Raw genomic sequence first — 22,009 nt, forward strand, 5'->3', positions numbered from 1 at the left:
GAATCAAAAAGTACTTACAGAAACTGTTCCGTGAGTGCAGCCGTGGATGTGGAAACTCCCATCGATGAGCAGTAATGAGCATGTTGGGAGTGCTATCATCTAGTGGAATGGGATCAGGAAGTGGGTATCTGTTTCAGAACCTTATTTCATCGCTTTTCCTCCTGTTTTAAAGTTTACCTTTTTTATCAGAGGGTACTGTATTCCAAGAAAGCTTTTATTTGTGGTTAAGCATGGATTCGGATAAGTGGTGCTGTTAGTGGGGCGCAGAAGAGGTGCATTGCCTTGCAAGCTTCTACCAGATTGCAGAGTCTTGCCACCCCCATCACCAATCCTTGGGAGATGGATTCTGGGACAAGATTTCTTTTGAACTGGTATCTTAAACTGCCCCTCACCAGGGTCTTCATTATGGAGAAAATTTTAATGAGAAATATAAAATTAAGTAAAAGCATCTCTGTAAGCAGACGAGTTGAGCTTGATAACCCCTGAAGTTGTGTACTTCACCTAAATGTCATAGATATTCCTGAGACAGGATCTGAAAGACTACACCAAGGGAGTATTTTTTTCCTGTGAGAGGGTGTAAATTCTGTGCTGCTGCTTTTCTACCTTTTTGCTTTTCACAGACTGCTGAGCTTCTGATTCAGAATGTGAACAAGTTTGGGTTTGGTAATTTCCATGTGGAAGCAGCGTATCACAGAACTTTTAACGATGAAAGGCAGAACAAAGTGTAGTATCTTTTGCTTTTGCATTTCTTTGCTAGAATTACTTCTTTGAAATATTTCATGGTTATATATATATATTTTTGAAATGAACCAATTTTTATTGGGTAGATAAATTTATGCTTTTAAGCCAGTACTTGAACATCTGGAAAAATTTTCCTGAATTAGAAAAAAAAAAAGGGAGACCCTGAATGTACAGAATATCTGACTTGGGGGGCTGTTAAATTCATATATCTGGTGAGATAGAGTATTGGTCTGTCTGGGGGGGATAGAATAAAGCTAGGCTCTGTAAGAAAGGTACAGTCTGACTGTCTTTTTCAAAGGGATTTGTTTTTGTTTGACTGGGATAGGTCTTGATCTTGTGTGGTGTTTCCTAGGTACTCTCTGCCCTCGACATACTCCAGCCTCCACACATTGACTATTTTGAAGAAATGTATCCTAAATATAAAATAGAGCATCTTAATTGAGGTGGGTGTAATTTTCATTAGCTTAGAAACTGCAAGTGGTTGGTGGAATCTGTGAAACAGAACTACAAAAACCTTGAGCCTGTATCTGAACAGTCTTATTTAAAGAAGTGAATCTACACTATCAAGAACTCAGTTAATGTGAACGTTGGAGGTGAAACGGTGCAGGATTGAACATGAAGCTTTCAATATGTAAGAGCCAGCAAATGCAGGGCATTGTGGTATTTACCAACAGATACTGCTGCTATTAATGGTGATTCCCCCAAAATATTTCCAGTAACTAACTTCCTCTCAGTTATTAGTACCTTAAAATACTTTCTGGTGTTTTCAGAGAGTGCTACTGTCACATGCTTTAACACCATGACTTTTCAGAGATGTTTCAGCAGACTAGCTGGGTTGTGGCTTTCCTTGTTCAGCCTCTATCTTGATCAAGAAAACAGATTTTACACAGATCTATGTGCTGTTTAACGTGTCACTGATGCAAAGGTACATGCTGTCTATGGGTAACTGTATTATAAAATTGAATTTTAGTATGTAACTTGACATGAGAATGTCATGTTTTGTTTTGCTTTTTTCCTTTTTCAAACTTTGTTTGGGTTATCTTCTATTTTTGGGGTTGGGAATTTCTGCATTCTTAAATACTGAAAAGTACGTCATTGAGCTGGGTAGGCTCTTACTGACTAGTTAGAAGTTCTGTGTCTCAAAGCTGGTTATTTTAGTACTTACTCTAGTTTTTAAATTGCAAGAAATTACTGCTATGAATTGAGTACAGATTTTCATGGTACAGAAAGTATCTAGAAATATTGTAAGATTTAGAACAGAAAAATATTTTAAATAGGGATAATTCTGTTCTCTGCAGAGACTTTACTAGCTACAGACCAGGAATCATAATAAAGATTGTCTGCCTAGATTCATCCCACTGTCTGTTCTCTTCTTTATCCTATTTTAAAAATTTAACATGCTGAGATTCAATTTTTGAGAAGTTTTTACCTAATTAAAAAATGAGCTTGATAATTAGCACTGAATGAGATGATTTGTTTACATTTTATTTCCTATGTGCGTAGGAAGAAAGCTCTTCACCAGACTCCTGCCCGTAACAGTTTTAAGATTTTTTTTTTTTTTTGCGGGGTTCTATGAACTGTTCAGATAATTTTACAACATGCTGTTAGTAACAAAAGATCCTTCGCAGACTTTAGTAAAAGTGATATTTTAGAGAGCAGATAGTCAAAATCCTAACACATTGACATTTCCATTATCGAATTAGCATTTCAGTACAGGGATCTGCCATACAGCTGAGGTCAGCTAATAGACTTCTGTGTTTTCTGTGGAAAACCCCAAAAGCAAACACTGAAAATTAAACTCAGAGCTGCCTTGTTTAAAGCGAACACTTGAATCGTAGCATATTCAATTATGTGTCATCTCATTATACTGCTGCTCCTTTTACAGCTTTGGTTGCAGTCTTTCAAGTTTATAATTCACAACCAAATTGTGCAAATAAAAACTTCCTTCCAAAACCAAAATTGTTACCAAAATCTCCTTGTAAATCAGGCAGGGCATAATGAAATGTCTGTTATAAACTTATGTAAGACACCTGCCAATCATTTTTCATTGGAAAATGTATGCATATACATTCAGAAGCAGGTATAAAGTGTTCAGATTTAGAGAATAAACCCAATCCTCAAATTACATCGTTGTTATACAACCATAATTGGGACCCGAGAGCTTTTTCTGTTACCTGGTTACACAGTAATAGGTTTAAAAAACAAATTTAATGCACTGTCCCACAGAGGTCCATGTCACGTGTTCTGCTTATCTTACAAGTAGCTTTATTATCTTGGTGTTTGTCTTCAGTGGAGCTGCTTGAGGTTTGAGGGCACCAGCTTACTCTTCTGGTTAGACTTCAGAAGGTTGTTTTTTATTACAGATGGGTCTTAGCTGCTTTTTTGTATGACCCACTTTACAGGACAATTAATGGGTGGAAAATTGTCATTCTTTATTTTTAGATAAACTGAACTTTGTGAAATATGGTCTGATCTATATATAATACCTTCAATTGATTGGTGAAGAAAGTAGGTGTATTTTAGACTTGGTGATTTTAACCAAAGTACAGCATGATTTACTGATTGATAAACAAATTCATTGGTTGAAAGTATTGCTATGCTATACCAGAGCTTTTACATATGAATAAAGCTCTTACATTTTGCTTTGATACTTTTCTCATGTGAACAGCATACAAGTAGTCTTCAAAAACTGGATTTTGGTTATTTGCACTAGTTCAGTGCCCTCATTTTATAACAAGTCATATGAGTTATAAATCAGATCTAGGTTAAGGATTACTCCTTCCGTGTAATTGTATAATCAAGAATATTTAAATGGGATAAGCTTATTTTTATGAGCTTAGCTACTGCCAAGTTTTGAATATAAAACCAGAAATGTTAGTTTCCTTCATGGTTAACTGATTTTAAGTCATTATGACTAGTATTTTATAGGGCGCTCTCTTTTTTTTTTTTAATTAATTTGAATTTCTTGACTCTAATATTGGTAATAGAAGACTATTTGCTTTGTGTAGTCTTCTTTCTCCTTCCTTTTGAAATAATTGCAGTAAGTGCACTTATGACCCTTAAATTCATTAGAAGAATGAATGGTGTTTCAATTTATATGCACATTTTTAATTGCATGTGCTTCTGCTTACTGTAGTATAACGAGAACTTATTTCAGATTCATTTTAAGACGATCAGGTAACTATATCCCATATCTGGGGGATGTAGTTTTGTTGATCCACTAGTATAGTTCCTAAAGATACCATGGTGACGTTCCATTTTTACAAAAAGTTATACTGATCAGGGATAAAAGTGTGAAGGGACTGAGTTGGTACTGCTTGATTTCCTTTATTCTTTCTAACAAGTTGTAGTGCCCTTTTTGGGAAAAGAAAAAAAAATAGTAAAAGAATGACTGAAATTATATGTATGATGTGTTGCAAATGAACTGGTAGAGTTAGTTTCAATTATTCAATGTCTCATAGGTACTAGCAATAATTGCACAGTATATTTAGCAGACAGAACTCATTCTAAAACTGACTTAAAATTTTGATGATAAATTAAAAGATTTCTTAGGAAACTGGTGATGAATAAAGAAATTCTAATCTAGTGAGGTTTTTGTTTTAGAAGTAAAATTTTTTGCAAAGTCTTCGATTGAGCTATGATTTGAATGAATAATGAGGCTTTAGATTGAAAATCTTTGTGAGCATTTAACATCTTATATGGGTATTGATATTTTAGCTAATATCACCTCGTGCAAAAATGAATAGATAATGGAGCATATATTATTCTGGGTGTCTGTCCTGAGAAGATAAATGAAAAGGAGATTGTTAGTGAATTTTAGGCTTCTTGTATTCATCATTAAGTTCATCATTAAGCTGAAGTTCAAGGCTTATCCCTGCAATCATCAACTTTACCTTGGTGGAACAGGAGTATGATCCCTGATACCCAGCCGGGGATGATGATTTGGTTCCGTTGTATGCCTTGTGTTCTAGGTGGACTGACGTAGCTTTAAAGCACATCAGTTATAAAGGTAAATAGTGACTCACAGATTTTGCTAGAGCATCTAAAAAACATTTCATTACAATTAACATGTCTGTTAATTCTTGACTGATCTGATTTGGCAGTGTTAGGTTTATGGTTGGACTCCGATCTTAAAGGTCTTTTCCAACCTAAATGATTCTGTAATTTATAGTTCTCTTTTTTCCAGTTGCAAAATCTTCTGCAGTTGATTGTAATATTTAATTGTACAACTGGAGATACACAGACATTCTCTTCTAAGAGCTATCCTAATTTCTATAGTAACTTTTTGAAAACTTTTTCCATTGAAGTGAATATTAGAAGCAGCTGAGAAGACATCACTTTTGTCAGTCTGGTTATACTGACTTGGAAATACTTTAATACTAGTAAAAGCAAAGGTGTGCAGCAGTTCCTTCCCATTGATCTTATTAAGAGGTGAAAGAACTGTTTTCTGATGGATTAAGGAGTAAATCCCTCATATACGTAGGGTGGAGGAGGGTCAGCAGGGACAAGGTAGGATTTGGTTCCTCCAGGCAGTAAAAGGGACAATGACAACACTGTTGGGGGACCAAGCAGCGTGTGCGCAGGCTTCCTGTTCTTTCACAGTACTCTCAGAAAGGGTTTCCTTGTTTAAGTACCCTTCTGAAATGTCATCATGGCAAGTTCCAACACACAAACAAGTTGAACAGGGACCTCAAGGATTAGGAGGACTAGTATACTCCGTAGAAGGCTGCGGGTTGCTGGTTTGCAGCTGGTAACACAACAGTTTATATTGTTGGGTCAGGAGGAATTTCGACTTAGATTCTCACTAGATATTCATGAGAACAGAATAGCTTAAGGTACTTTCTACAGGTGACGAAAGCATGGTGGTGGTATTGTCAAACCAGTAAGCTGTTATGAGAGAGTCCTAGATGTCTGCTTTAATGAACGGGGTGCCAGAATGGCTCTGTTCTGTAACGTGAGGGACTTTTGCCTTGGGTTAGAAGTTTGCTTTATTCAGCAGTAAAGCTGTAATACCTTTATTCCAGTATTTGCAAAATCTAGTTGGATGATATTGCCTGGAACTCAAAATGTTTTCCCTAGTATGCACTGATATGAAATTATTTCTGTCGAGAAGATTGTGTACACATGGGAAAATACCAGGGAGCTTTTGAAGTTGAATATCATGTATTGTTAGCAGTGATCCTTCAGGTAGAATCTGCTGGCAGTTTGTGCCTGACTGGCAATGATTCATTAAAAATAGACTGGAATTTTCCCCTTTGTCTTTTTAATTTTTAAACCTTTCATAGGTACTCAATAAATTATCTTAATTCCTAATTTAAGGATTATGACTTGATTTTTTTGAACAACCTGAAATGACACTATGAGAGAAGGTTTTAAAATGTTAACTTTGACTAGGAACTCCTCACACTGCGTGGTTGACATTTGGTGTTGCAGTTTTTAAAAAATCTGTTTTAAAAGCTATTTGTAGAATAAATTATCAGTAGTAGTTAGTAGTTTATCCACAGATCTATTATTGATTAATCCACTTCCCCCCTGCATTGTTTTGCTTTTTTCTACTCATGGAAGTATTTGATAATTTTACTGCATCTGTCTAAGCCCTGTAGAATGTCAGAATTGGGATCTGCAAGAAGTGCTTTGCAGCACAAGCGCGTTTCCCATTTGAGTATCAAATCTGGGCAACCTCAAGACCAAATAATTAAATAACCGAGTGCAATTTTGAAGCTAATGCTGAAGTAGTGGAGTTTATTTTTGTCTTTTGCAGACTATGTCCTGCCCTACCTCTGGGGAATGGCTCACCGTTCCATTTCAGACACGTGCTTTTTACTGACACCAAAGAACCTGCGTGTCTTGCTCTTGCTAACCACAGTGCACAGCCAAGAAAACTTGTCACAACAAGCCGATGTGCAATCTTGCAGGTCTGATGCACCAGATGTATTTGTCTTTCCCAAAACGGAGCTTCCACGGCATTCAAGCTTTGTTTTACAAATGCATAGACACAATTACTTAGATGTGAAAATTAGTGATTTTACTGTGCATCACACAAAATATGGTGCTACTGAACTGCAGGTGATTAATACCAAAGCCATTCCCTCAGAGCTGATTGATGACAGGGTGCTTTTGTGGAAGGCTGGGAACTCCTGCTCCTGCTGAGTTTTGAAACGGAGCAGGAGTGGAGAGGTGGGAGCTGCTGCTTCATCTCAGCGCTTCCCTCACTGTACCCCAGCTCAATTACGTTGAAAGGCTGAATTTTCTCTGTATTAGGAACTCATCAAGAGCTTTGAAGCCCTTACCTTACAGAGAGATAAGATTCAGATGGAGTTGCAGTATTTTCTTCCTGGTAAGAAAAAATATCTTTTTTATTTTTTTCCTCTCACTCCAAAACTGTGTCCCTCCAAAAAGCTTCTGCTATTGCTTGTCTGTGGTCTTTGACATGTGCCATAGATTGCCATTTCTATGTTGCATAATTAGAGGTGACTTGATGGCAAATATATCAGTAATTTTACCTATAACAGACAAGTCAGCAAATTTTAAACATAAAAAATAATTCAGGCATTAGATTAAATTTTTTTGAATAATTATTGCACTATTTTTTCATGGACTAGGACTTTTTTCCATGCTTTGTGTATAGAAATATTCCTACTAGGAAGCTATAAAGTCTGTGCAGAGTTAGAAGAGAACAGAGGTGGCATCACAAACTGAGCTTGATACCATCCTAATGTAAAAACAAGTATAACTAAAGTATAATAAAACAGGAGAAAACCCCTTGTTCCCATTTTATAGAAAATCCTGAAATATATAAGAAGGAATTTTGTTTTGTTTTAAAAAAAGCATGTTTCTTACAGTATCATGGAGATAAGACACCTCCACTCCACTGTTAGCATCCAGCTAATCCTCCTACCCCAGAACTTGTTCACAGAATGCTGGCCTCTTCCTGGAAAAACAGTGTATAGAATTGAGTTTTGAGGTATGCACAGACCTAATAAAGGAAGATCCAAGTCATTATGAGAATACCTCATCACAGAGCATACTTTATTCCTTCTTAAAATTTGCCTGTCACTTTGTAAAATTTACCAACTCAGCAGGTCTCCCGGTCAACAGAATAAGTGACATTCTTTTGTGCCATGTATTTGCCTTGATAATTATTCTGAGGCAAATTGGTACATTTGTAGTTCTAATTTTATACAGCTACTTAACTAATTACTGCTGTCAGTAGCAATTTTTATCCGGTAGTAACGTTCAGCTTAGCTGCATGTTACAGCTCCAGTGACCACCTCATAGCCAGCATATTTTATAGTTCGACGTAAAAAAAACCCTGCAGGTACCTGTTTGACTGGTGGGTGGAAATCCCATAAGGTTTTTGTAGTTTGTTTTTGCTAAACATTTATAGTACTGGCCAGAGTAAAGTCATTGACCCACTTGGGTACCAGCTGTTTAAGAAGCTGCCACATTTGTAAAAGGCAGGAACATCAAGCAAGTGCTGCTTTTGCTCTTGTTTGGAGACCCTCATTAAATTATCTAGAGACAATAATCAGATAGTTGCTGTTCAAGTTAATGGCACCTCTGAGCCCCTGTCAAGAGAGCTTTATTTAATGCGCAACAGACCTGGAGTGGTGCAGGTGCCATTTCAGGCCCTCATTTAATTTAAGCTGCTTTAGTTGGCATGGCAACTAGTTGAGACATCTGGGAGACATTATGCTCGGGATTGAGATTTAGGAGGATTTGTGGCATAGCAAAACAAAAATCTTATCATAATAAAGTGCAGAGTAATGCTTTTGGATTTTTTTAATATTTTACATTAAAAATTAAATGTAAAGATTTGTTGCAGCCATAAGGTAAAAGCCAAATTTTAAAAGGCTGATATAAATATTTAAGAGGGCCTTTGGAAAAGGAGAAGAAAAATTAGAGGACTAGAAATTATGGTGCTTCAGGGTTGGGTTTTTCTTTATGAATTCTTTATGAGTGCAATTTTTATTTGGGGTATTTTTGGTGAAAAAGTTGGCAATATTTAATTTATAAAATTAGTTTTTGTGTGGTGTTCTGTTGGCAGATGAACAATTTGGCTAATAGGGATTTGGCCAGGTAGGGTTTGCAGAGCAACAGACGGAAGGAGAACATTGATTAGGTGGAGATCAAAGAAAATGTAAGTTTTCTCTAGGTCGTTAAAAGTGCAACTTGACCTGTGCCAATTAATTGGTGATAATGGTAAGAACGAGTAGAAGTTTCTGCTGAAGCTGACTTGCTGTGTTACCAAGAGATAAACATCTTAACCAAAGTCAGGGTTTGCTGTTGTATTTCAGACGTGATGTGTAGCAGAGCTGGTTAGAAAGAGCCTTGAACCAACTGATAGACTCCTGCTGGATAATGGTGAGATTTACAACCAAACCAAACCCAAACCCTCCGCACTGACCTAGGGAGCTTTGCTTTCAGAGGAAAGCACACTGGTAAAAATACCACCACGAGGTCGATGAGTTGGTGAAGTTAGGGGAGCCGGCGCGTGGCCGACCCAGAGGGCGAGGAGAGGCGAAGGGCGTCACTCCCTCGTGCCCCGCGAGCCCCGCAGGGGCGGGTGGGTGCTCCAGCCCCCGCGCAGCGCCCGCTCAGCCCAGCGCTTCGGGCTTTCCCGAGAGCTGGCTACTGCTTTACCTTGAGCTGTGAACGAACCCGGTACGCCGAGGGAGACTCCGGACTGGGGCCCGGGAGATGCAGTTTTATTTCAAACTCTCTCCTTGATCTTTTGCATGACCTTGGCAGCGTGCACCACCCTTCTGCCGCATTTTGGTCTGTTTTGAATGTTGCAGGGCTTGGTGTGACTCCTGCTGCTCAACGCCTGACGCGGGGCGCTCAGAGACCTTGGGTACCTTGCTGTAAAGTAGAGGTTCAGTTAACACTGGCTGCCGTGTTTTACCTTCCTCAGCCACAAGTGTAATAATATCAGAGATTTTTGGTTCAAATACGACTGCTAAAGGGAGCTTTTAGCATTAATGTTTCTTAATTATCAAGCTTATTTGTTGTAAAAGATTCTCAGTACTGCAGGTTCAATCCTTCTTGAAAATTGAGGTGCTGTGGTTTTGCTGTAAACTCCGTTCTGAACCTCAGCTCCAAACCCAAAACTTAATTTGCCAGTGCTGTTTGTGAGCGGAGCACGGCAGCAGCTTCTCTGCAACTCGACAGGCTCTTTCCTCGTCGCCGGCCGCAGCAAAGCCCGTCTGTCACTGCCTGCCCCGCACAGCTCCTAGGCAGCGTATGTCTGTGGGATCCCGAGTATTTATCTTAATGACTTTTGCATGTGTTTTATTACTGTAACATATTCAGGAAATTGACACTACGATATTGATTTTGTGGGTTGAGATATGCTGCTTGTGTCTTCCATATTTCTCCATTTTTGAAACATATTTTTAGCGCTTCCTGAATTAACACGGTACGTTAATCCACACCTTACCTTAGTATAAGCGACAGCATAACTCTTTGTATCTTCAAGTATTTGTGTAAAGTATCAGTAAGCATGACTATTGCTGTGTTCTGCATGGCTATGAGTACATGAAATAGTGGTTTACTGTTTGGTTTTTTAGTTTTTCCTCCAGATAGAAGTTTGGTAGCTTTTTTTTTTTTTCTTCTGTTATAACGCAGAAGAGGTTTTATGACTGGGATTTGTATGCATGTGTATATGATGTTTGAGAAGGTACAAGAGTGGGTACTGGGTAGATTTAGGGAAACACAGGTATTTTTAAAAGTCTGCATTACTGATTGGGTAGCCACCTGCAAGGTACTTAGATAACCAACTTTCACAGGCTTGCACTTGCCGGTTTGTCTGGTTAAGCTACATTGCTGTATGTCCACTAAGAAGATGCTACTTTAGTTGTTTGTAATTTGTGTCTTACCACTTCTAAGGAAAAATTTAAAGGTTTCAAGATGCCATTAATTATATTAAAAATTTATTTTGTTTTCTGAGTTGTAATTTGACTTTGAAATAATTTTGTAGCGACTACCTTAATGCAAACACTACTTTATTGAGTAATCTGTTTTCTTTCACAACCCATTTTTTATTTTCATTCTTGTAAGAGTCTGGAGACTTGACCTCTGAAGAAGCTTTATTCTTTTTTACTCAGTAGCTCTGACCTGTAAGAGCTCAAATTCCTAGGAGTTAGAGTAAATGTTTCAAGAGATTATGTGCTGGACTTTCTGCTTTTGCCTTAACTAATAAATTGAAGATATGTTGTCACTGAATTGATGCAGAGTGACCTCCATAAGATTATCGTCTCTCCTCAGCCACTCAGCTCGGATCATGTCAAAGTTTTTCTTTACCAGATTTTAAGAGGTAATTTTTCTTCTTTTAAATCTAATGAAAATTATGTAGTAGTAGTAGTTTTTCTGTTTCTTAATGTTTATTCTCAAGACATCCTCATCTTGAATAAGTTTCCTGTGGAAACTTGTTCTTTTAATTTAATATTATGAATGAATAGTAAGCATTAATTATTCTAGTTATAAGAATATGGCAGCCCTGCTGCTTTCCATCACAGTCATGGGTAAAGATGGCAAGACAGCTTCAGCTGCAAAGGCTTTTTCAGTGGCCTGTGAGAGTCTTAAGGTGGTTGTGTGTGTTTAACAGCCTCCAGTGCTTTTTGAATCAAGGTACAGAAAGGACACCTAGACTGAGCCAAACTGATAAATATATGTAACTATACCCACTTCAGGTATTCTGGAGAACAGTCTAGTTTAAATTGTTATGGAACAGTCCACTAAAGTTTGATTTTTAGCTGCAACAATTTACCATAATGGTAATTTTAAACCTGATTTATTTTTTTTAGTCCATTTGGAAACTTTTGTCCAAGAAATTAGATTATCGTGCTTGTCTTCTGAACATCTGATCAGTGTTAATCCAGTTGCTTTTCCATTGGCTTTACTTGAGTATTTTCACTGGAATAAGCTGGAAGTAAACAGTCAATTTGATCTGTTGGGAAATAAATAGTAGACTGTATTCATAAAGAGCAGAGCAAAGAAATCTAAAATAGATCCAGAATTAGTATGGGCTATTTCAGGTACCTGTTGTGCTAGAGAAAAGATTTATACTCCTAAAGGACAAAAAGCGTTTGTGCCTCTGAGATTATGGAGTTTGACTGGGGGAACACTGAAAACTCTGTCCAAATTGCCATTTTTCTATCCAAATGGCCATGCAAAACCGTCAGTTAAAGTTTGTTCAAGGGTTACTTGAATTCTCATTCCATTTGTCCAGACATTTGACCTGAGACCTTAGTGTTCCCCAGTTTAATGCTGCTATTTATTTTTGCTCTTTCTGACCCTACCTGAATTATGGCCATTTTTCCATTTTCCGTGCTTTGTCCACTGCTGTAGTTCATGTGCATAAACAGCTTCATGTTGGTACGCTTTCTTCCACTTAGGGAGGCACTTTCTGCATTACCTTCATTTTCTTAAAAAGATCAGAATTACAGCTTCAGGGACAGCAAAAGCAGTCAGGAAGCATAGGTTACCTTTCTCTCCTAACCATCTAAATGTTAGAAACATCCCCAATGGCTGTGATCAGATGTCCTAAATTCGTTAGCTCTAGCTTTGAATTTCTGTACTAATACAACTAAGAAAAGGGCCCAGGCTTTACTGTAATTTGGGCCTGTATTCTCTTAGCCTTGTTTTACATTACCTGCTGCTGGCTTATGAGGTTTTAGTTTGAAAAAAAAGTTTTAAAAAAAATTAAATATGCAAATTATCTTGGATTTAATCTGAGTTTATTTCTGAAGTGCAGCAGTTACACAGGAAATTAAGTCAAATTTTAGCACTGCAGAAGTTAAAATTGTTCCTGGAAGACATCAGCAAGAGGTGTGTGTCAATATTCCAGTGTTGTGATTAGCAGAGTATCCATGTCAGAACCAGGGAGATGATGGTTTGGGTTTGTTTGTTTTTTTTTTTTTTTTTCTAAAAAAGAACCCAAACAGAAAGAAAGAAAAAAAAAAAAGACTGCTTAAATTACTTGCTTTGTCTAGTTTGCATACTCCAAAGGTTTTCTCCTTTCATTGAGTGACTCAATGTATACTAGAGACTGGAAGTTAGAGTCATAAAAATGAGCCAATGGCAAAGTCTTTGCTGATCAAGAGTTGCAAGATCTTCCAGGAAAATGTTGTCAGCCTTAAACTTCTTTTAAAAGGAAAAAAGGTATTTATTTTAATTTCGTTTAATATTTCAGGTCTGAAATATCTACATTCTGCTGGCATTTTACATCGAGACATTAAACCAGGGAACCTACTTGTGAACAGCAACTGTGTTCTTAAGGTGCTACTTAAATTTATTGAAAATGTGCATATGTATATGCTGTTCATTATAAATCAGTTGTTATTTTTTTCAACAAAAACATTTAATATGAATGCTTTTCCTGAGAGTAATTAAAAAAAAAAATCCCACAGATTCTTTAAAAATGATAAATGAAAGAGCTTCCTTTCCCCTTTTCTCCCTACTTCTCCCCCAGTCTGTGAAAGCAAGACAGACATGACTCTTGTTTGACTTGGTGGGATCTCTCGTGCCCTCAGCAGCGAGAAGGGCAGGCGGTTTCTGCAGGCACTGCCATGTCGGTGTTCGGTGTGCTGGATACAGAATGCCCAAGGCTCTTCCATTAACTTCTTTGGCATATGAAATTTTGGAGGACTTAGGCATGTTGTATAGCTATGCCAAATATAAAAGAAAGTTAAGTTTTGTTTACACTGATTTGCTAAGCATTCTAATTGTGAAAGTTTGGGTCTGTTTTCTTAACCCTTTTGGTTCAAGAAATTTTTAAAAATTCTCAAAGCCAAAATGAGTAGAAGGCTGAATCTTTCTGTGACATTTTGAAGCATAGAATGAACAAATGAAATCTGGTTTGGAATGAAATATTCTGTACACAGAGGTTGGCAATATGTATTTATTTTTTTAGTGCAAAGTTTTTAATCTTTTAGATTATAAATATTGTCACGCCAACTAAAAATGTATTGTGATTTCAGATAAAATTGTAGAAAGTTTAAATGAATGTGGAATGAAGTAGCATTATTTCTTCCTGTTCCCCTTTCCCTTTGCTTATGCAGTTACAGAAGATTATCTGATTTATTTAAATGCTGATTTGGAATTTCCTGCTTCATTACCAGAAGGTTACCTATTTGAAATGCATTAAGTGTTTTGGTTATTTTAATTTTTTTATTTACCTTCTCAATTTAGATTTGTGATTTTGGATTGGCCAGGGTGGAAGAATTAGATGAATCTCGTCACATGACTCAGGAAGTTGTCACTCAGTATTATCGAGCTCCAGAAATCCTGATGGGCAGCCGTCACTACAGCAATGCTATTGACATCTGGTCTGTAGGCTGTATCTTTGCAGAATTACTTGGGCGAAGAATATTGTTTCAGGCACAGAGTCCCATACAGCAGGTATAATTAAATTTCCCTTTAAAAATTTTTCTACTGCATAATTTCATGAAATCAGTTATACTGACGCATTTTGAACCTCAAACTTGCTTTTGTTTTGCTTGGTTTACACACAGGCAAAAATCCAAGCTACTTTGAAACACTGAAATGATAGCTTCCAGACAGCATTAAAAGTAGTGGTTATTAATGTTAGCTTTTGAAATGTGTATTTTTTTGTAATCCCCTGTAATCTGCTGCGGTACCAAAGCCTGCTGTAGCATTTTATTGAGATAAGGTAAAGGTGATATAACTGGGATCAAGTTTTTTTGTAACAACTACTATGAGAAAGTAGTAAGTTTTCTGTCAAGATGTAACTGGAGATACAGTATTGGCACTTGAACATTTAAACTGCCAATTAGTAGTGTTGCTCAGACTGCTTCATTTTAGTAATGGTCAAGTGTGTATTAAGTACTGAATATTTTTTAATGTTGTATAGCTGTAGCTAGGTATAAAAACATGGGATGCACCAGAACGCTTCATCGCCATTCCAACAGTATGCAAGCTAATATACCTCTATCTCTAATAATCTTTAAGTGCTATTTTTACAGTAGATAGGAAATAATGTCAGCAGCAAGATATTAGAGATGGATGCACTGATACTTCTATCTAAGAGAAGGAGCAAGATGTGCTGACATAAAAATGTTTATCTTCAATGTTGCCGGTATTCATCTATAGATTAGAAACTACATAGCTTTAAAATTGTGAGATTACGTATATTGATTGACAAGAAGTAAAAACACATTCCAAACTTTTGTTGAAGGTGACATTCCAAACTCTTTACTTCTCTTGTTTGTTTATGCACATAGCATTGTCAGGGGGTTCAACGTTGGTATATTCAAAACGTTGTGCTGTATATACTTGTTTGCAATGCTGTGTCCTGCCTAGTGGTACCTATCGTGTCACCGCAGGACTGTTCCCAAGGAGGGACTTGCTCGTCATTGTAGACTGCACTGATACCTTGTATGATCACAAAAGCAGACCTCCTCCCAAAACACACCCGTCTTACCCTTGTGAAGAGACTGCAGAGAAGGAAAGCCGCAATGTAACCAGAACTACTAGTTAAATTACAGCTATTCTGTTGCAGTCTCAAAAATATTTAAGGTCTCCTGGTTTTCTAACCTTTGATCTTTTGCTACACTGAAGCTAACCATATGTGTGATTTTAATAGCCTTGGCTGTCCTTCTTGAAATTTAAAGGGCAAAGACATTCATCAGATAACTCCAGAATAGCATTATGGGGTGGGGTTTTTGGGTGGTGTTCGCTTTATTCGATTGAAAAGTTGTATAAATTTACATAAGAGTTCCCAGATCTTTTATAATCCCTGTGCAGTAGAATGGTTTAAGTAATCACCATGTATATTTCCATTTATTCTGAGAAATTCAGTACTATTCGAAGGTGGGTAGAGTGTGCAGAAGTGCCTTGGGCTGGTCAGTGTTACGGTCCTTCCTCGGGCCTGTGCCGTGCCCCTTAGTGAGTGGTTATGCCGTGCAGGCAGGGGAGTTAACCAGGACAGCAAACACCCTCTGATGTCAGGATAGCCATCGTCAGGCTGAAGTTTTCCTGGTAGAAAAACCAGGGAAAAGATCATTTTAAAACTGACCGTACAGGAATTTTTAATTCAAAGCTGTGATGAAGAAAGTGAATAAAGCTTTACGTTATAAACCAGTCTGGAACTGGTGATTTTGGTACTTTAAACTTTGCGTAGTATCATCTTGAAAGTGATGAATATATCTAAGTTGCTTATTCAAGTTGCAGTAGCTAACTTTTGATAAGGATCTTGTGGGATTTCTTACAAAAGTAAGAAATGAGATAATCTATACTGAGGCTTAGATAATCAGAAACACTTTCAAATATAGTATTTCCTAGCACCTCCTATTTCTGCTCTTTACTGATACTATTTAGAATAGTTAGCATTTTTGTGTGATAGAATCTATTTTTGTTTTAAAATGCATTTTTAAAGGTGCAAATACAAGTTATTTTTAGCTGTATGTTCAGAAACATTTAATACATCTAATTTTGTCTTGTAGTGCAGGAAGGGTGATATCTGTTTTTGTGACTGTCTGTGGGAGCAAGTGCCTTTCTCTGCTTTAAAGACTGTTTTGGAAAAGGCAGGTAACAGAGTGCTAAGTTGTAACCACCTTCCTAGGTTAGCCAGTTCCTCTAGTCTGATTTTGCTGATTATTATTTAATCCTCCTTAAAATAACGGGTCGCACGCCTGAGACGGTAAGCAGAACCCACTTGGCAGGTCAGGGAGAAGCGGGCCGGCGCTGCCAGCCCAGCGTGGGCTTTGCCCAGCAGCCGCAGCCGTGCGGGAAGTCGCGTTTCTGGCCCGGGGTGTGCGGAGGGAAGGCGCGCAGTTCCGCACACCGGGGTACCAAGGGGGTGTGTGCTGCTGGGCACCGCTTCTGTATTTCTGACTTGAGCAGCTTACCCCAGCAGCGGGTGCGTAGCAGCAGGAGGGGATCTGCAGAGCGCGGCGGTCGGTGCCGCGGCCCCGGCAGCCCCCGTTGCCCAGTTCAGGGTGGGGGGTGCTTTGGAGCGGGCCTGGCCCGGCTGCGCAGGCTGGCTGCCCGCTGGCAGGTGCCGTCCCTTTAGACGTTCTCATGGAATGGCCCCCCCAGTCAGTCGTACCTGAAAGGAGCCCAGCCCCGTGCTCCGGGACGCTCCGCGCAGGCAGTGGCAGCGGCTGAGAAGTGGTGAAAGGGCACTTCTGGCCTAAAATAATAACATAATAATGTAAAATCAGTGTATATACCCATAAGACTTGAAGTACACGCAGCCGAGGTCAGTGGAATTAAAATGGAATGTTTTGTAATATTTTTTTCTATTTTTACACTAAAATCTCAAAATGTATTTTGTAATACTTCAGAAAAATATGCGTAATGGCTGATGCCATCCATCTAGATAAATGAAATCAGACCTCTTAACAAAATTCTTTGTGAGTGGATCAGAGACGTGTGGGCTAAGACAGGAAAATTTATATCTTGAGGGATGTTAAACATGAATTTTCAGGAGATCATTGTGAAAATTGTTTTCAGTGTTTTTTCTTGTAACTATTAGAATAAAGTGTGTGTATTTATTTCCATATCTATATATAGGTAGGTATTTATATCCATACCTATATATATGTAGGTATAAATGTATTTTAACATGTCATTGCTGTGTGCTTCAGGAGTAGTTGGCTTAAAATTACAGGTGCTGATGCCGTCTGCATTCCCTGACACACTCTATGATTTATTATATTACTCTTTCCATTTTGTAAATACATTGATCTTTTATTATATCAGCTCCATGTGTCTGTTTCTCAGTTATATATTTTCCACATCTAAAAACTCAAGGGTTAGGATTTTTTTTTTCCTGTCTAGTTTTCCATCTCCTTACAAATGTGGGTACTTTGCTGTCACTCCCACACGAAGTTCCACCAGCCCTGGCCGGGCGGTGCCAAGGCAGATGGGAGGACACGCGATCGGTGGCGAGTTGTGACCTTGCGTGTGCCTCGAGGCACTGGCCAGACCAGTGCTTCTGCTGGAGAGGGGGGAAAAGATGGAGAGAACACGCCAGTTTGCAGAGTTACAGTTTGGTGTGGAAACAGCAGTCCCGTTGCACAATGTTCTACCGACAGGCAGCGGGTGATTTTCATGCGCCCAAGGCCTGTGTAATGATGGTAATGGGCTTATTCTCAGAGGAGAGCTCTGCAGTGGCTCGTTAGCAGGGGTGGATGGTGGTCACAGGGGAGCACTTGGAAGCAGGGTGCTGATCGCACCACTGACAAGACTTTTTTTTTTTTTTTTTAAATTTTATTTTGCTTGACTTATACAGGGGGATTTTTTTTTTGCTTTTATTCACTAAAGGAGTATATGCACACACTTTTGTAGAAATAAGGTGAAAGCTTGTCTGTTGCTTTCCAAAATGAAAAAGGTGAAGGAAATGTCATTTCATTTAAACCCGAGACCGGTTTTAAACACAGCATCATCTTTGCTCTTTTTTAGGTAGGTTTTGTTTTCCTTATAACCAGCACCACCTGTTTTCCTTCCTCTGATGCTGGACAGATTTTTTTTTTTTTTTTAAACTTATTTTTCTCATATATTGGAAATTTTTATGTAGTATATTTGTACTGCAGTTCTGAGGGTTTTTTCCCACTTTCTATTGTTTTATTCCTGTTGATGGCAAAATATTTTGTGTTAAGTAGTAGTTGACCTGTTTCAGGGGGTAATTTTCTGTGCTGTATTGGTATGCAATGCTGACAGGCAGTTGAGAATATTTGGGTTTTAGAATGAGTAACACACCATTAACAATTTTCTTAATGATGTAAAATTGGCTTTTAAATTGCAATAAAATTTTTTACTAAACCTATCAACAAAAAAAGCTCCCAGACTTGAAAATCAGCTTCTGTTAGGGCTTTTTCAGTGAAGTGACAGATGTTTGTATTTGCTATCTAATAAATGTATATGTTAATATTTGTAATTTACTATCTGTAAAATAGTGCTTTTGAACTGATTCATACCTTAAACGTAATTTATGTTAGCCTAAGAATCTGCTGTCATAATGAAATATATTATTATATGTCTAAGATCTCAAATTTGTATGTTCTATACCTACAGTTGGATTTGATCACAGACCTGTTGGGAACACCGTCGCTGGAAGCGATGAGGACGGCTTGTGAAGGCGCCAAGGCACATATACTCAGGGGTCCTCATAAACAGGTACCGCTGGAGGTCACTGGCCTTTTTTACACCTGGTCAAGACAGTCCTTCAGTCAGCCCCTGTGAGTTAGGATTTCCTCTGTGCAGGATGCTGCATCATCGCAGGGTTTCACATCTTGATTAAGTTCTCACGGCGTGTTTGTTCATAAATACTTTGTTTGGATATTTAATCTCAGAGTTGTCTCTGCCTGTAAACCGGGTGAAGTTTACCAAAGAAAGGTGGTTGTGGTGTTGCAGTGACGTGGGTTAACGGTGCAGTTATTCAAACTACTATTGAGACAAGGTGGTTTCTCTCTAGTAAAGTGCACTTCTGTCTTGTATGTATTGTTTGACTTGATGCAGGTCAAAGTCTCCTTTTCTGAAGCGACAGTTTTGGTAGCTATTTTGAGTGAAGATGTTAAAATTAAGTGATAGTATTGCCAAAAGACATAAATTAAAATTGACAGTATAGTTTAGAAAGCCCGGAGGGTCTCCTGTACTGTCAGGATCTAGAGTGTTAGAAGTGGGAATCACCCATTATCCAGGTCCGTAAAGAGAACAGTGAGGCAACTCATCACCAAAGGGTCCCCTCACACAGCTGTGCAGGCCCCTCAGCTGTCCGTGAAAGGCTGAACAAGGTATTGGAAATGGAGATACAACATTGTACATAACTGAAGTAAAAGTGAACTAAAAAAACCCCACCACACCAGAGAAAAAAAGGCAGGATGATGTCATTATGCTGGTTGGACAATAAAAGGAGCAAATGAAATGTACTGTTAATAGATACAAAGAAATGCTTATGTGGGAATCCGTAGTACAGTAATGAAGTAGTATGTCCATCCAATATGGTCATTTTAATGATTGCTAGATAGTAAAAATTAACAAAATTAATAACCTGTACATATTAATACAGCAGATCTTTCCAGTAGTTAAGTTTGCATCTTTATTTTCTGCATGTTGAAGTAATTTCTCAAATGTCTACTCACCACAATAGTAGTTACCATAGAAATGAGCATTAAATATATATTCTGCTATATTATTTTAACATGTGGGAGTTCTGCCTCCTTGGCACTTTTGATTCACTACATCAAGTTGTCTCTATTCCATTTCATGACAGGTTTTTTTCTTTTAACATTAATAATACGAGGATTTCCTTAAGACTTTCTCTACCAATTTTAAAACAAATCAAGTCTATTTTTTTGCTATCACATGGTAGAAGAGTTGTAACTTTTAAGCACGTAATCCTGCACTTTCAAGGTTTGAGGTGTTAAAAAAAAGGTTTTATAGGGATTGGAGAAATATACCCACTATACTTCATATATAAAAATATGTAACAGTATGCAAATACATCCAGATACTTTATAGAACACATCGGTCTTAAATCCTGATAATTTGATAATCACTTGACATTTCCAAAGTGCAGTAGTTGTGCTCTTGGTAGTAGTAAGCAAGAACTCTGGAGTTTGTTATCCTTATTCAGTTTGTTAAACCATGACGTTGTATCAAGAACTGAAATGGGTACAAGAATGTCTTCCAATTTTCTAATCCCAGTGCTAAAGCTATTCTTGTACAGGCCTCTGAAACTGTGTCTCTGGACCCATTAAATAATAGGAATACTAAAAAGCAAGCGAGGTGAAATGGTATCATAGAATCACAGACTGGTTTGGGTCAGAAGGGACCTCAAAGCCCATCCAGTCCCACCCCCACCCCAGGCAGGGACACCTTCCACTAGCCCAGGTTGCCCAAAGCCCCGTCCAACCTGGCCTTGAACCCTTCCAGGGAGGGGGCAGCCACAGCTTCTCTGGGCAACCTGTGCCAGGGCCTCACCCCCCTCACAGGGAAGAATTTCTGCCTTAGATCTCATCTAAATCTGCCCTCTGTCAGTTTAGAACCGTCACCCCTCATTCTATCCCTAAACCCCTGGTCCAGAGTCCCTCCCCCCTTTCCTGTAGCCCCTTTCAGTCCTGGGAGGCCGCTCTAAGGTCTCCCCAGAGCCTTCTTTTCTCCAGCTGAACACCCCAACTCCCCCCTGAGCATCTTTGTGGCCTCCTCTGGCCCCACTTGAGCAGGTCCGTGTCCTTCTGCTGTTGGTGCCCCCAGAGCTGGACCCAGCACTGCAGGGGGGTCTCACAGAGCGGAGCAGAGGGGGAGAATCCCCCCCTCGCCCTGCTGCCCACACTGCTCTGGGTGCAGCCCAGCACACGGGTGGCTTTCTGGGCTGCCAGCGCACGTTGCTGGCTCACAGGCAGTTTTCCACCCACCAACCCCCCCAAGTCCTTCTCCTTGGGGCTGCTCTCCATCCCCTCCTCGCCCAGCCTGTGTTTGTGCTGGGGATTGCCCAGACCCGTGGGCAGGACCTTGCCCTTGGCCTTGTTGAACTCCATGAGGTTTGCATGTCCATTCACTCGGGATGGCATCCTTCCTGCACCACACAGCTTGGTGCTGTCACCATATCAAATGTTTCCTATATGGATTTAACATCCTATAGCCACTAAGTCATAGGAAATAAATTATAAGCACTTAGTTCTGTGTCTGTTAAGGAAAGCAGCGTTCGGCTTTCATGGAGTGCCACAGAAGCTGAACAGTCTCTGGAGTTGGTGTGCTCATTTGCAACTTGGAAAAAGGGGCTACAGTGCATCTAGATGATTTCTTCAGTGATAGTTCTGTTTTCAACTTCGAGCACACTTGATGTTTGAATGCAAATTCATGGCTTTTCATCTTTGAAAATGGATATATTGCCGGTTATAAATAGCTAAATGTTACCAGTTTCTTAACTAGATTAATAGGGAGAGAAAACCAAGTTAGGAACTGGTGATTACTTTGTCACACAAACTATTTTTAATCAATGTAGGTGAGCATAGTAGGAGTTAAAGGGTAAAGCATTTTGCTGCTTTATGTAAAAATAGATTAATGCGTGAAGTTTCTGATCAAAAAAACCCCCACCCCACTGTGTGTTGGCATAATGAAGATTTACATACTATGGAGACTTCTTTGGCAATTCTGTATTTAAAAATTTTACTTCAAAGTAGATTTAAGTGAATTGATAAAGTTGCTGAACTGGCAGCCCTGGGCAGAGCGTCTCCTCCCGTGTTCCCAGCGTGCGGTGCGGAGTCGTTTGGGCTGCAGCGGCCGAGTGTGCTGACCCGCT

At 38.8% G+C, this 22,009-nt stretch overlaps 1 protein-coding gene across 4 annotated transcripts in view; it reads left to right on the forward strand.

The window, feature by feature from the left end:
- NLK (nemo like kinase) overlaps positions 1-22,009 on the forward strand; it is a 64,332-nt gene that overhangs the window by 34,107 nt on the left and 8,216 nt on the right. For all 4 annotated transcript variants that reach the window (XM_074890638.1, XM_074890636.1, XM_074890639.1 and 1 more), the window contains 5 exons: positions 1,094-1,149; positions 10,950-11,056; positions 12,935-13,020; positions 13,933-14,142; positions 18,781-18,882. In XM_074890638.1, the coding sequence (XP_074746739.1) occupies positions 1,094-1,149; positions 10,950-11,056; positions 12,935-13,020; positions 13,933-14,142; positions 18,781-18,882 (561 nt within the window). The remainder of the gene's footprint in view (positions 1-1,093; positions 1,150-10,949; positions 11,057-12,934; positions 13,021-13,932; positions 14,143-18,780; positions 18,883-22,009) is intronic.

This window comes from Strix uralensis, chromosome 20, assembly GCF_047716275.1.
Source record: "Strix uralensis isolate ZFMK-TIS-50842 chromosome 20, bStrUra1, whole genome shotgun sequence".
Taxonomy (NCBI): Eukaryota; Metazoa; Chordata; class Aves; order Strigiformes; family Strigidae; genus Strix; species Strix uralensis.